This window comes from Eptatretus burgeri, chromosome 9 (genome assembly GCF_056783735.1).
Source record: "Eptatretus burgeri isolate ZD-2024b chromosome 9, Ebu_testis_v1, whole genome shotgun sequence".
Taxonomy (NCBI): domain Eukaryota; kingdom Metazoa; phylum Chordata; class Myxini; order Myxiniformes; family Myxinidae; genus Eptatretus; species Eptatretus burgeri.
Window position 1 is genome coordinate 18,158,228 of NC_140969.1, and position 12,888 is coordinate 18,171,115.

Below are 12,888 nucleotides of genomic sequence, written 5' to 3' on the forward strand. Positions count from 1 at the left end.
AACTCCCTCCTTGTTAAACTTCTAAAATCCATGCTTACTGCAATGGGGGAGGAAGGTTTCATTGAGGGGAAGAATCTTCATCTCCATTCCTTTGTTGTTCTTTTCTCCCACTTGTGTAATTCTACTCTTCCCTCCGGAGTTTCAAGATGGCAGGATAACGGTATCTTTTCTATTTCTATTAACCCTCTCCTATCCAAGCTTTCTCTCTCTTCTCCTTTCTTTCATCATTTTGTTTGCTTGTTACTTCCCGCTGTTGTCATCCTGTTTGTTTCACCTTGCTCTTCCATGGGCCTCGATCTTGGTTATAAAAAAAATAGAATCCATTAAGCAGTCATATATTGGAAATACGTACACACCCATGGGGTCATCATGAATGAATTAATAAATAAATAAATAGATTGTCTCATTGGAAAGGAAGGCATACTTTTTTTTTTGGCATTAACCTCAGCATAGATGAAGTCTCATGAAATATACAGACATGGACATGTGATTGTGCATATCCTCATATTATTGCATGATCGGATGTTGACAGAGGCTGTAACCCCTCATTAACATCTGGCTGCCCTTGCCATTTCCCTGCGTATTCCTTAAACAGAGATGTGGGTGTGCAACGACTCGTACTCTTTCGACCCTTTCCAATTTTCTCACCCTGTTTGTTTCATTTGTTTTCCCTTGACTTGCCTCTTTGAGCCTCTTTTGTGATGTGTTAAATTGATATAATTTGCAAAAGTTCCTGCTGGTACTTCATATTTCATTTCTGTGTTTGACAGAGGCGCGGACCACAGCGTTCTGTGGACGTTATCGTCTCTTCGGCTTTTCTACTTGCGCTTTCAGTTATCTTCATCTGCTGTGCACAGGTGAGGGCTTATGATTCACCACAAAGTACCTGTTATACTATTCTCTAAGTAGTACGTGTGGTGCTCTTTCATACCTCGCATATCTGTCTCACCTAAGTTATGTATTCTCTTATCTCTTTATTATTTATTTATTTATTTTTCCTCTTTTTTTGTCTCCCTATTCCTAATTTTTTTTTACCAGTCCCCTTCATTTTTAATTACTGAACCATGACCTTTAATTTTGTGTGGTGTCCAAAATATGGCATTCCAAACCCCTTGTGTACCCTCACCCCGAACGTAACTCCAACACATGCATCTCTCACTCACTCCCACCCTGTACCAATATTCGCCCCCATCCATTCTTATTTTGCTCTGATGAAGGGTTAATGCCTAAAACATCAGCTTTGCCTTGATTCCCAAGACAGTTTGCATACCTCTATCAAATTCATCCATTGTTCTTCCTGTCCACTGACACTAACCATCACCTTTAAGACTAGTTTTTCATTTGTTCCATAAACATTACATTGATTGCTTTGGTTAAGCCTAGAGCTGAATTCGCTTAGCCAATCTGAGATAACAAAATACCTCTTTCCTTTTATTCCCCCCTCCCACCTCTGTCCTCACCCATTTCACCCTATAATTTTTCTACAATCTCCCTCCTCTTTAATTTTTTCTTTTGATTTACCTGCTCACCTGATAGCATTAAATAACATGAGAGTGACTGCAGAGATCCCAACTGATAGTAGTTTTGTTCCGTTGTTTTGGGGTCATGGTGTGGGTGGGGTTGGTGTCATGGTGATCGAGTGGATCCACGTATTTTGCGATTGCATTGAACCTGGCAAGTGTGAATGGTTTGAAAGGTTGATGCAAAGGTTGCACACTTGTAAGCTGTTGAGTTTTGATTTAATTATTGGCACCACAGTAAACTGTCGGATTGGTGTTTCACAGGTAGGGCATTCCATTACAAACTTGGCCGTCCCTCGGATGGACGTTAAGCGGAGTGTCCCATCTGCTATTCGTGGATGGATGTGAAAAAAATTCCGTGAATAACTTTGGCCAAACTTCTCCTTCAGCCGATCCGACAAAGAATGGGATGAATTGGTCGTTATAGAAGTAGTTGTAGTTGTAGTAGTTGAGTGTGGATGTGGCACAGGCATGAAGGGTCTATTGGCCTCCTCCTGCATTGGGTTCACTGCTGTGTGAAGTTCCAGGTGAGCAGAGAGCATTTGGCATGGGAACGTTCAGATAGGTGGTGGCAATTTTGAAGCGAGTTGCAGCTTCTTGTCAAGGCTTCTGCTAAAATTACGATTGTAATAGTAGTTTTCAAAAGTCATCATTTTATCTTGAAGTATTCTACACCTCACCTGACGTGCCATACGATGCCATCTTACATTCCTCCCATTTGTCTGTCTCAGCTTCTGCATGGACACAGCACCTTCCTAGATGCCTACTACAACTGGGAGCTGATGCTGTGGGGTGTGAGCCTTTGTATTTTTCTTTTACGGTTCATAACTCTGGGCTCTGAAACAAACAAGAAATACAGCAACACTTCTATCCTCGTTACAGAGCAGGTATGTATAGAGGATCATCTGTGCTTTCAGGTATGTATGGGGGACAAAATAGAGGGAGTCTCAGTAAATAACAAATATGGGGAGTATGACAGCAAGGAGAGGACCACAGGATGTGAATAACATTGATACAGCCACAAAATCTCAATCACAGAAGTGGAGGGAAAAATTGGAAATTTGGAAAGAGGTGGACTTAGATCTGGTTAATGAGGGTAGAAACGATCATGATTGTCGATTGTGGATGATCTGAGATGGTGGTTTACATAGCTGTCTTGAAGACCTGGAGGGAAGAATGAGATTGAAGAGAATGTGGAAGTTGGTTCCACAGGTAGGAAGAAAGAGGGACAAATTAATGGAGATGAGAGTCGAAACTTTGGGAGTTTTACCAGAAAGGGGTTACTGGCAGACCGTGTGCACCCTGCAGATACCTGAGAGGTGGGGCAGGGTGCAAGACCAGAAAGGAAGCAGTAGAAGACACAGAGACCATCAAAACTGTCTGTGATGGGTCCAAAAATTCATCTTCATCACGAGAGATTCCAATGATCTTTGAAGGCATTGGTTTCCATGGCATCAAGCTGAGCAAGGTGTGAGGCAGGGGCGCAAGCCCAGACGAGAGAGCAGTACTCCATCGAGCTGTGGATGAAAGCCTTGTAGGTGGATAGTGCAGGTGTGCCAAGGAATGAGTTTGTACGACGGAGGATGCCCAGTCAGCTGCTGGCTTTGGAAGCCATCTTTGAAATATAGTTTGCCCAAGAAAGGTTGTGGCTAATCGTGAGATACAGGAGTTTGAATTTGAAACTTCCTCAAGAAGATTGTTAAGAAAGTGTATGGGAGGGTTTGCCAGACGGTCCTTTCGGAGAGACACAGAGACAGATGTTGAGATTGTTCAGGATTGAAAAACATATTCCAAGTGTTTAACCAGCTTGTGATTTTTGTCAAGATCTGAAGAGGGAAGAGGCTGCTGCCTGCCTATCTGAAGTATAATTATTTATTCTTTAATGCTACATGTGCCATGTGTTCCTGCCATCTTTCCCACGCTGATTATTTTGCTTTTTGATAACCCTTTGGAGGCATAACTTGGGTAACTTTAATAAAAACCGATGCAGTTTTAGACTACATTCTGAGTAGGAGGTGAGATAACCTGCTCGGTGTAACTTTGTGAAAATTTAGCCTTGAGCCAGCTATTCGTACTCCACAGGGTTATAATTCATGGGTGTGTACAGCTCCTGCCTTTAATCGCTTGCGTTATTGTAGGGGCCATACCTGCTGCAGTGTATTTATATTGTTACGGAATCGGGGTTCAGCACGAGGGGGACTTCTCGAACTCTTCCTGACTTCCGGCCCTTCAGGCCACCACGCCGTGAATGACCTTGCGGCCCGTCGGGTTGTCAAGCAACTAAGGACGCCGATTGATACTGCCAAACCTGGCAGGATTCTTGCTGTAAAATGCATTACCTTTTCCGGTGGTTTGGTCATGTCAATTGAGGTACCTACCCTCAGTGTGCACCCATATATTTGTTATGTACGGCCAAGCAGAACCGTGAGTGAGCACTGGCTAATTGCGGAGCCAATCACTGGCATAGAATTTCCCATCTATCAAGTCTTTCATGCTAAATCAAGCCAATGGAGGAAAGGACGAAGCAAGCAAGTTGGAAACTGTTCACAGTTCAACAAGCACATTTATTTACAAACACAACCAAGCAATCAATGAAATTAGTGGTATGTATTTACAAGCACATTAAACAATCAAGAGAAGCACAAAATAACAGATTCTAACCATTAGCATTTATTCCCCTTCTACAATCTTATCTTAATCAGCTACACACAAGACATGGAGGCAGCAGAATCATCTGGAAAGGTAGACGAGAGTATGAGAAGATTAGAGGAAGAGTGGAGTATTTGATCAACTCCTCGCTTACCAGACACAGACAATGTGTGCCTATGTTGGGCCCAAAGTGAAGGAGGTGGAAGGGTGGGGAAGAAGAGGGATAGGGGTTGTGTTGATGTGGTGTCAGAATTCCGTGTGAAGTGGTTGGAACCGCCGAGTTCAACAGTTCTCGTGCGGCTGTCGGGCAGAGACGTGCAGGCAATTAACAGCTCATTCAGGGCAGAGATTCGCTCCTTCTCAGTGGTTCTGCTCCCCGGCGGCTCTGCTTGTCCACCCGCACATTTATTTTTATTGGGGCCAGCGCAGGCATGGTTTGAGGCCCTTCTCACTCACTCATGGTTTCCTCTCATTAGTTCCTGGCTCATCGAGTCTTTGAATGTCTTCCAGAATGATCCACCTCAATCGATGGGATGCTATTCTTTCTGGAAGAATCTGTACTTTCCACATGTGTGCTGTGAGCACGCGATTCTGTGATGTTCATGTAATGTGTGTTTTGAATGAAGGATTTTTATAAAGAAGAAAGGAAAGGAATTTATCCAATTCGTCAGTGATTTGCACACGCTGAAGGGTTTATTCGTATGGAATTAACAGGGTGATGATGCAGGATGTCTGAGAGACAGTGTCTTGGTAGTGAAAGGATGATGGCTTCAGATGTTAAATGAAAAGGGGAGGTTTGGTTTCTGAGGGGAGGGTGTGAGGTGGAGGTTGAGAGAAGGAATGACCAAGAATGTGACATGGAGGAACGAACAGATGGTTTTAAGTTAAGCAAGGGAAGCTTCCCATGGGGGTTACGGGGTTTGAGAGGCAAGGGGGGTGATGAGGGCAGTGCAGCAGGGGCACACGATACTGGATAAAATTGGATGTGAATGTGGATGGAGCGTGGATTGTAAGTTAGATGAAGTTAAAGCCACACAACGCATTTGTCCATCATCCCTCCAAACAATGGGAAGGAAATCTATTCTGAGGATATTCAATAATGATATAATTGACTCTGGGAACTGCGACATTTCATGGATGTTCATTCACCCGGAGGCCAGTTTCATAACCGTCACAATATGGCCTAGAGCAGTGATCTTCACTATTTTTTAGAAGGGGGCCACTTTTGCCAATAAGACATCAGTCTGAGACACCACACCACCTGTAGGACTCCAAAATGGCTGCTAATAGGCCACGTACTGTTTTTTTTATTTGTATTTTTTGTTGTGGTTACCGGGCTGCAAGCATAATTGTTTGCATATTGCCCTCTACTGATGTAGGAGGAGATTGGGACAATACTCTGTTCAGAGCATTGGTGCTGCTTCAGCAGTCTCCTTGGTATTGGGCACAATCCTGGCGGGTCGCCACTCCGATACTGTATACCAGCATGCTGGCACTCATTTTTGCCGACCTTGGAAGGATGAAAGGCCGAGTTAACCCCACCACTGATGTTGTGATGTTACTTTTACGCTTCGCATTGGAACACTCATTTGAAACTATTGGGTCAATTTGATAGCATTTATGGCGGATTATGATAGGGTGTTTTCACATTTGTGTATTATTGGCCAAGCGTCAGGGGCTGCACTTTAGGCCACCAGTGGCTCCCGGCCACGCATTTAAAAACAGGGGCCTCGAAGTACGCACACTCACCTCCAAGCCATCTAGCAGTTAAGTATTTCGAGAAGGGGATTATACACCAATATTACCAAGAAATAATTTTGCAGGAAGTTGCATGAAAGGTTTTAATTTTGTCTCCATTAACAAAAAGATAGGTAAAATATAATATTGTGGCAGTTGTGCATCCATTCAAATTGCTGTGCAATTATTAAACCGATTAAATCCAAACTGCATTGCTACGATGAAAGCAGCATTTATCGTGCAATAATTAGCACTGAAGATTCTGATGGGTTGCTTGTTAATGAAAGAAGTGAAATTGCCTTTTTGTTTCATCATACCATTGAATGAAAATCTGCACCATAAATCATGAAACACCTGTGAATTATTACCTGAGGCAGGCATGTTCTGTCTTGTGAGGTTCACATCATTTGAGCAAATTATTTATTACTTGCAAAATCGAAGATTTTTCAAGGATATTAGTCAGTCGATTTTGTTATTCTGTCTGTATGTCTGTTTATCATCGACAGGTCACAATTTTAAACCAATCTTCATGAAACTTCACCACCTGGTAGAGTTTGGCATAAGCAAGAAGCCTATTGTTTTTGAGGTGAAAAGGTTGACAAATTTCTAAAATCGTAAATTTTCATCCGATTGACTTGAAATTTGAACAGGAATTATATTTCAGGTCACTGAATTCAACCACCAATTATTGAGGCCAACATAGACTAAAAGGTCAACATAGGCCAAATTGCTAAAATTGTCAATTTTCATCTGATTGACTTGAAATTTGAAGGAGTTTCATATTTGGTCATTGAATTCAACCAGCAATTTTTGTTGAGGTCAAATTTGTTTTATGGATTCTGCAAGTATCGTGCTCTGCACGACGTCATCGTCTTGTTTGTCTGCTTGTGTGTCAATTGCCTACAGGTCAAAATTATTAAACCGATCTTCATGAAACTTCACCAAGTTGGCGAGGTAGTCTCAACTGAGAAGCCTATTGATTTTGAGGTCAAAGGTCAAACTTATAAAATCGTCATTTTTCATCCGATTGACTTGAAAATTAAACAGCAATTGCATTACTGAATTGGGAAACCAACTATATTTGAGATCAAACGATCAAAAGTCAACGCAAGGTCAAACTTCTAAAATCATCAATTTTCATCTGAAAAATCGTCAGTTTACATTCCATTAACTTGAATATTAAACAGGATTTGCATAGTCCATCACTGAATTGGGAAAACAACTATTTTTGGCATCAAAAGGTCAAGTCGAAGTCAAACTTCTGAAAAATAATCAATTTTCATTTGATTGACTTGAGCTTTGATTTAAGATTGTCAATTTTAATCTTGATTAAATGGACAATTTGATGTATCCATGGCAACCTTTGAAGGGGGGGGTGGATTTTGCAAGTATCGTGTTCTGCACACCGTCTTTTTCTTGTTTATTCATCTATTTATTTGTCTTTACTAATCATGTTATAAATTTGTCTGGAGTTATTGTAAATTGATGATGTTGTGTAAGGTCTGTGAGATTGTAACGGTATACAGAACTTCAGTAGGAAATTTGTAGTGTTAAATAATTGTGACCTCGGTATATAGAAAACTCCAAGATTGAATCTCATTAGGTAAAACGACTTCATAATAATGTCATACAAGTACTATTTTGGAGTCACAAAATAAACATATAAATCTAGTGTTTCATCAAGGGTTTTTGTCCTCGTGTGCACTGTAATAAAGAATGATTGCATTGTTTTGAACCTGAGAGATTATTGGTTTGTCTGCCATGCAGCAGGACACAGGATTTTGCAATTGCACACACGTGTGTGCAGGGTACAACTTTTTTACCATTTGAGCTTTTGTCATCAAATTTCACCAAAGCTTTATTATGAGAATATTTGAGTATAAAGAGGACACAGATGAGCTTTGCATTCTGAGATGCTTTACAGTTCTGTGTTACTTTGTTCTAATATTTGAATACTTTGCATTTGCAGATGAACTTGTATCTGAGTATGGAGAAGAAACCAAATAAAAAGGAAGAGCTTACAATGGTTAACCATGTACTCAAGTTAGCCACCAAGCTGCTCAAGGTGAGTTCTCCTTTGGCTTTGATTCCCACTGAAACGTGTGCACTTCACGGATTTTGGCAACACAAACCAAACTAGAGGGGGAGCACTCGGGAGAGTGCAAAACCTCCGCCGCCAATACTGCTGGGTCACTCAAGTGAACCTTATATCTTATTCATTAAATATGATGTCAACAGTGCTGGCAGTTATAGTTCTTTTCTCCAACATTTTTTTTTTGGGGGGGGGGGGGTTGGAAATCACTTAAAACATGTAGAAATGCAAAAAAAAGAAATCGAAATTTTGTTGGAAAAAAAGTTGCAAAAATTTTTTTTCTCTAACAATTATTTTGGGGGGGAGGGGGTTAGAAATCACTTACACATTAAGAAATGCAAAAAAACAAATTTCCCTTTTTTGGGGGGCTAACTTTTTTGGGGGGGGTTGGAAATCTCTTAAAACATGTAGAAATGCAAAAAAAGTATTTTTTTCTCTAAATTTTTTTTTGGGGGGGTAACAATTTTTTTTTGGGGGGGGGGGGGGTTGGAAATCACTTAAAACGTAGAAATGCAAAAAAAAAATCTCTATTTTTGGGGGGGTAACAATTTTTTTGAGGGGGGGGGTTGGAAATCAATTAAAACATGCAGAAATGCAAAAAAAAAACAAAAAAAACTCTAACTTTTTTTTTTGGGGGGAGGGACCAAGTCCAAAATTTAATGGCATGATCCTTGGACCATACCTAACCCCCCCCCCCACCAAGTTTCGTCGAAATCCGTCGAGGAGTTTTTCCGTAATACTGTTCACAAACAAACAAGCAGTCATAGACTGGTACTTACGAAATCGTCAACTTGACCTCTGACCTTGTCTAATAAAAGCTGTCTCTAGAGAAGGTAGCGAAGCAAACCAGAAGTTTCTACGATGATTCTGTATCAAACCATCAAAAATCGTAATGTCGACCGAAGCAAAAATCTCCATTTCTCCACGCAATTATACCTGAACGTGACTCAACGACGCGTCTGCTCGAGCGCACTGCATCATGGGACGACCCGTGACGCGTCGAGTGAAATATTTTTTATACAATCTTAAAACGTCTCCAAAACATCCGATTTTATCAGAATTTCGACAACCGAGTTTTAAGCGTCCAAAGCGATCGCAAAAACCGAAGACAAAATTAAAATCGAAGTTAAAACGAACTCGTAACGTCGAGCGAAGCAAAAAATCTCCATTTCTCCACGCAAAACCTTAACGTCACTCAACGACGCGTCTGCTCGAGCGCACTGCATCATGGGACGACCCGTGACGCGTCGAGTGAAATATTTTTTATACAATCTTAAAACGTCTCCAAAACATCCGATTTTTACCAGAATTTCTACAACCAAGTTTTAAGCGTCCTAAGCAATTGCAAAAACCGAAGACAAAATTGAAAATCGAACTTAAAATGAACTCGTAATGTCGAGCGAAGCAAAAATACTCTTTCTCCACGTGAATTTACGGAATTATGTTTGACCTCACTGTGACCTTGACCTTTGACCGATTTTGACCAAAATCTAATCAGCACTCGCCATCACCCTCCTGAATCACGGGGTGTAATTTGACATTGGTAGCTTCTTCCGTTCTCGAGTTATCGTGCCTACAAACAAACAAACAAACAAAAAAACAAACAGAAACGGAAGGCATCAATATACTTACGAAATCTAAAGATTTCATAAGTAACAAACAAGAAGCCAGAATTTCGTTCATAGAACGAAAAATCTTGCCGAACCGAAGCACGTGAAGCGCAAACTGAAACAAATACTTGTGACACATTGATCAGAGTCTATCGCTCGGCGTATAGAGACTTGTGGAAAGAGTCTATTGATAATGATCTAAAGATTAGTCTTAAAATTGAAAACTACCAATAATATAATGGATGCTAGAGAACGTTCTGTTATCGCAGGAAGCATTTTTGGTTCCTTGACAAACTACAGATCTGGAAAGCGCTCATCAAGGGCTTTCATTTGAGGTATTACTCGATATGGTACCTAAGATTTGAAAAATTGACCTTGGGGTCAAAACATTTCGACCTCAGGCGCTAACCATGAAGGTCAAGGCCGATCTCCACCAAAAACGTATCAGCTGAGCGCTAAACCATATGCTACATTCCTACAAAGTTTTGAGAAGATTCGATCAAAATTACTCCCAAAATTAGGGTTTCGTTGAACTCCATGATTTACCACAAAGTGACCTTGACCTTTGACCTTGACCATTATGTGTGCTGAAGGGTATTCCAATAATACTATGATATGTGTAACCACAAGAGATTTCAATGAGAATTGCGCTCTACAGAGTGATTTAAAGGCGAAAAATAGGCGACGACAAACACTTTTATGAAACAAAGTGACAAACAAACAAATAAATAAACAAACAAACTAACTTATCGACCGATACAATCTTGCCGAAAATTTCGGCAAGATTAACAAACAGAAACTGAAGGCATCAATATACTTACGAAATCTTTAGATTTCGTAAGTGACAAACAAACAGAAAGGGGTGAAAACAGTAACCTCCATCCATCTTCGAAGATGGCGGAGGTTAACTAGAACGGTGCTCGGTGGAGCGCATACCTCCACCAGGCTGAAAGGTTTACGTTTTGTATCCCACTGATAGGCCGGAATTACATCCGGACCTTAACCAAAATTTAATCTCCTTGATCTTGTCAACTACCCAACTCATCCACCAAGTTTTGTCATAATCCGTCCGCAACTCTTTGAGATATCATGCTGTATATTGTTTTTAGTCATTCACTCATTGGTGAAGAATCACTGAAAAAATTATCGGATCCAGATCTTCACCAAAATCTAATCTATTCGTCCTTGGCACACCCCCAACCAGTACACCAAATTTCGACCAAATCCTTCCATAACTTCTTGAGATATTCTGCTCACAGACAGGGGTGAAAACATAACCTCTGTCCACTTTCAGTGGTCGAGGTAATAAAAATGTATGGGAAGCGAGATGCCACCGACGTTTTTTTAATTCGCACTTAACCAGTGCCCCCCAAAAAAAATTTTGATGAAGGGCAAACATGCAAAACATCAGCGGTTACCTTTACTCTTATCAGCTTTCAGTTGATAAAATCCATTAACTTATCCGTCGATGAATACCGACATGAGCCTTCAAAAAGACTATTATTCTGATGCATAACTTCTTGGCCTTGCATTATTAGAGATTTAAAGCTGTCCCATTCTCGGGAAAGGGGCTGACAGGATGGCCTAGACGTACACACACTCGCTTCCAAGCTGTTTCGCTCGGTTTGATTCCAGAAGCAGCTATAAACTGTCATTCTGGTGTTTCATAAGCAGGGTGATTCATCAATGTGTGTGCTGGCCCTCGGATAAATATTAAATGGGCATCCCATCTGCTAGCATTAGTTGGAGGACGTTAAAGATCCCATAGTGTCTTTCTCAAAGAGTATGGGAGTTATCGCTTGCACTATGAACAAATTACAAATTCCTGCCCCTAACTACTGATGGGATGACGAGGACAAAACCACCCAGTATAACCTTTGCTAAGGAAGCTGCTTCAGTGGCACTGACACTCTCTGAAGAGTATACAGTCGTGGCCAAAAATATTGGCACCCTTGCACTTTTTTCAAATAATGCCCCATTTCTTCCAGAAAATTGATGAAATAAATAAATCTTTTGGTATCCACAAATGTATTTTTTTGGTTTGCAGTGGTACAAAACAAAAAAAGCAGAAAAAATTACTAAATCTTAGCTTATTCCACACAGAAATCCTAAAATGGCCTGGGCAATATTATTGGCACCTTTTAGAAGTTGTTAGAAATGAGATTTCAAGCAGGTGATTCTCCTTTACTTTGGAATTGAACTCACCTGTGGTGAGTTGTAGGTACCTGCAATGTAAAAAAAAAAAAAAAATCACATTCATCCTGTTTAAATGGAGAAAAGGAGTCATTCTGCTGTTTTGTGTGCCTGTGTGTATCACAATGAGCATGGAGAAAAGAAAGAAAACCAGAGAATTGTCTGAGGTGGTCAGACACAAGATTGTAGCTCAGCATGGACAATCTCAAGGCTACAAGTCCATCTCTAGATTCCTTGATGTTCCTGTGTCCACCATATGCAATGTTGTCAGGAAGTTTAAGGCCCATAGCACTATGAACTTTGCATTTGCAGATGATGAATTGCAATAGTCAACCTCCCTGGACATGGCCGCAAGAGAAAAGTTGATTGAAGATTGCAGTGAAGGATTCTTCGAATGATGGAGAAAGCACCTCGATCAACTGCCAAACAGATTCAAGCTAACCTTCAGACACAAGATACGACAGTTTCAACTTGCACCATCCATCGCCAACTCAATGGAAGGGGGTTCTATGGTAAGAGGCCCAGGAGGACCCCACTGCTGAGAGACATAAGAAAGCTTAACTGGAGTTTGCCAAAACACACCTGAATAAGCCAAAATCCTTCTGGGAGAATGTCCTGTGGACAGATGACAACAAATTGGAGCTTTTTGGTAAAGCACATCATCTCTATGTTTACAGAAAACAAAATGAAGCCTTCAAAGAAAAGAACACCTTCCTTACTTTTAAACAAGAAGGAGGTTCAGTGATGTTTTGGGGTTGCTGTGCAGCCTCTTGCACTGGGTGCCTTGAATGTGTGCATGGCATCATGAAATCAGGAAATTACCAAGGCATTATGGAGCGCAATGTTCAACCCGGTGTCAGAAAACTGGGTCTCCGTCGAAGGTCATGGGTCTTGTAGCAGGACAATGACCCAAACACACTTCAAAAGGCGCTCAGGAATGGTTCAAGACAAAATGCTGGACTATTCTGAAGTGGCCAATGAGTGAACGTGCAACGAGTCCATATCTAAGTCACATTGAACGTCTGTGGGGAGATCTGAAAACAGCATTTGGGAGAAGAGACCCTTCAAATCTGTGAGAACTGGAGCA

General features: G+C 41.0%; 1 protein-coding gene across 1 annotated transcript in view; it reads left to right on the top strand.

Moving 5' to 3' along the window:
• The first annotated feature begins 749 nt into the window (after nt 1–749).
• The window catches only part of LOC147019641 (protein PHTF2-like), a 79,103-nt gene continuing 66,964 nt past the window's right edge, over nt 750–12,888 (top strand). Inside the window, exons 1-3 of the mRNA XM_085894223.1 lie at nt 750–857; nt 2,252–2,407; nt 7,876–7,971. Coding sequence (XP_085750349.1) covers nt 2,303–2,407; nt 7,876–7,971 — 201 coding nt within the window. The 5' untranslated portion in view covers nt 750–857; nt 2,252–2,302. The remainder of the gene's footprint in view (nt 858–2,251; nt 2,408–7,875; nt 7,972–12,888) is intronic.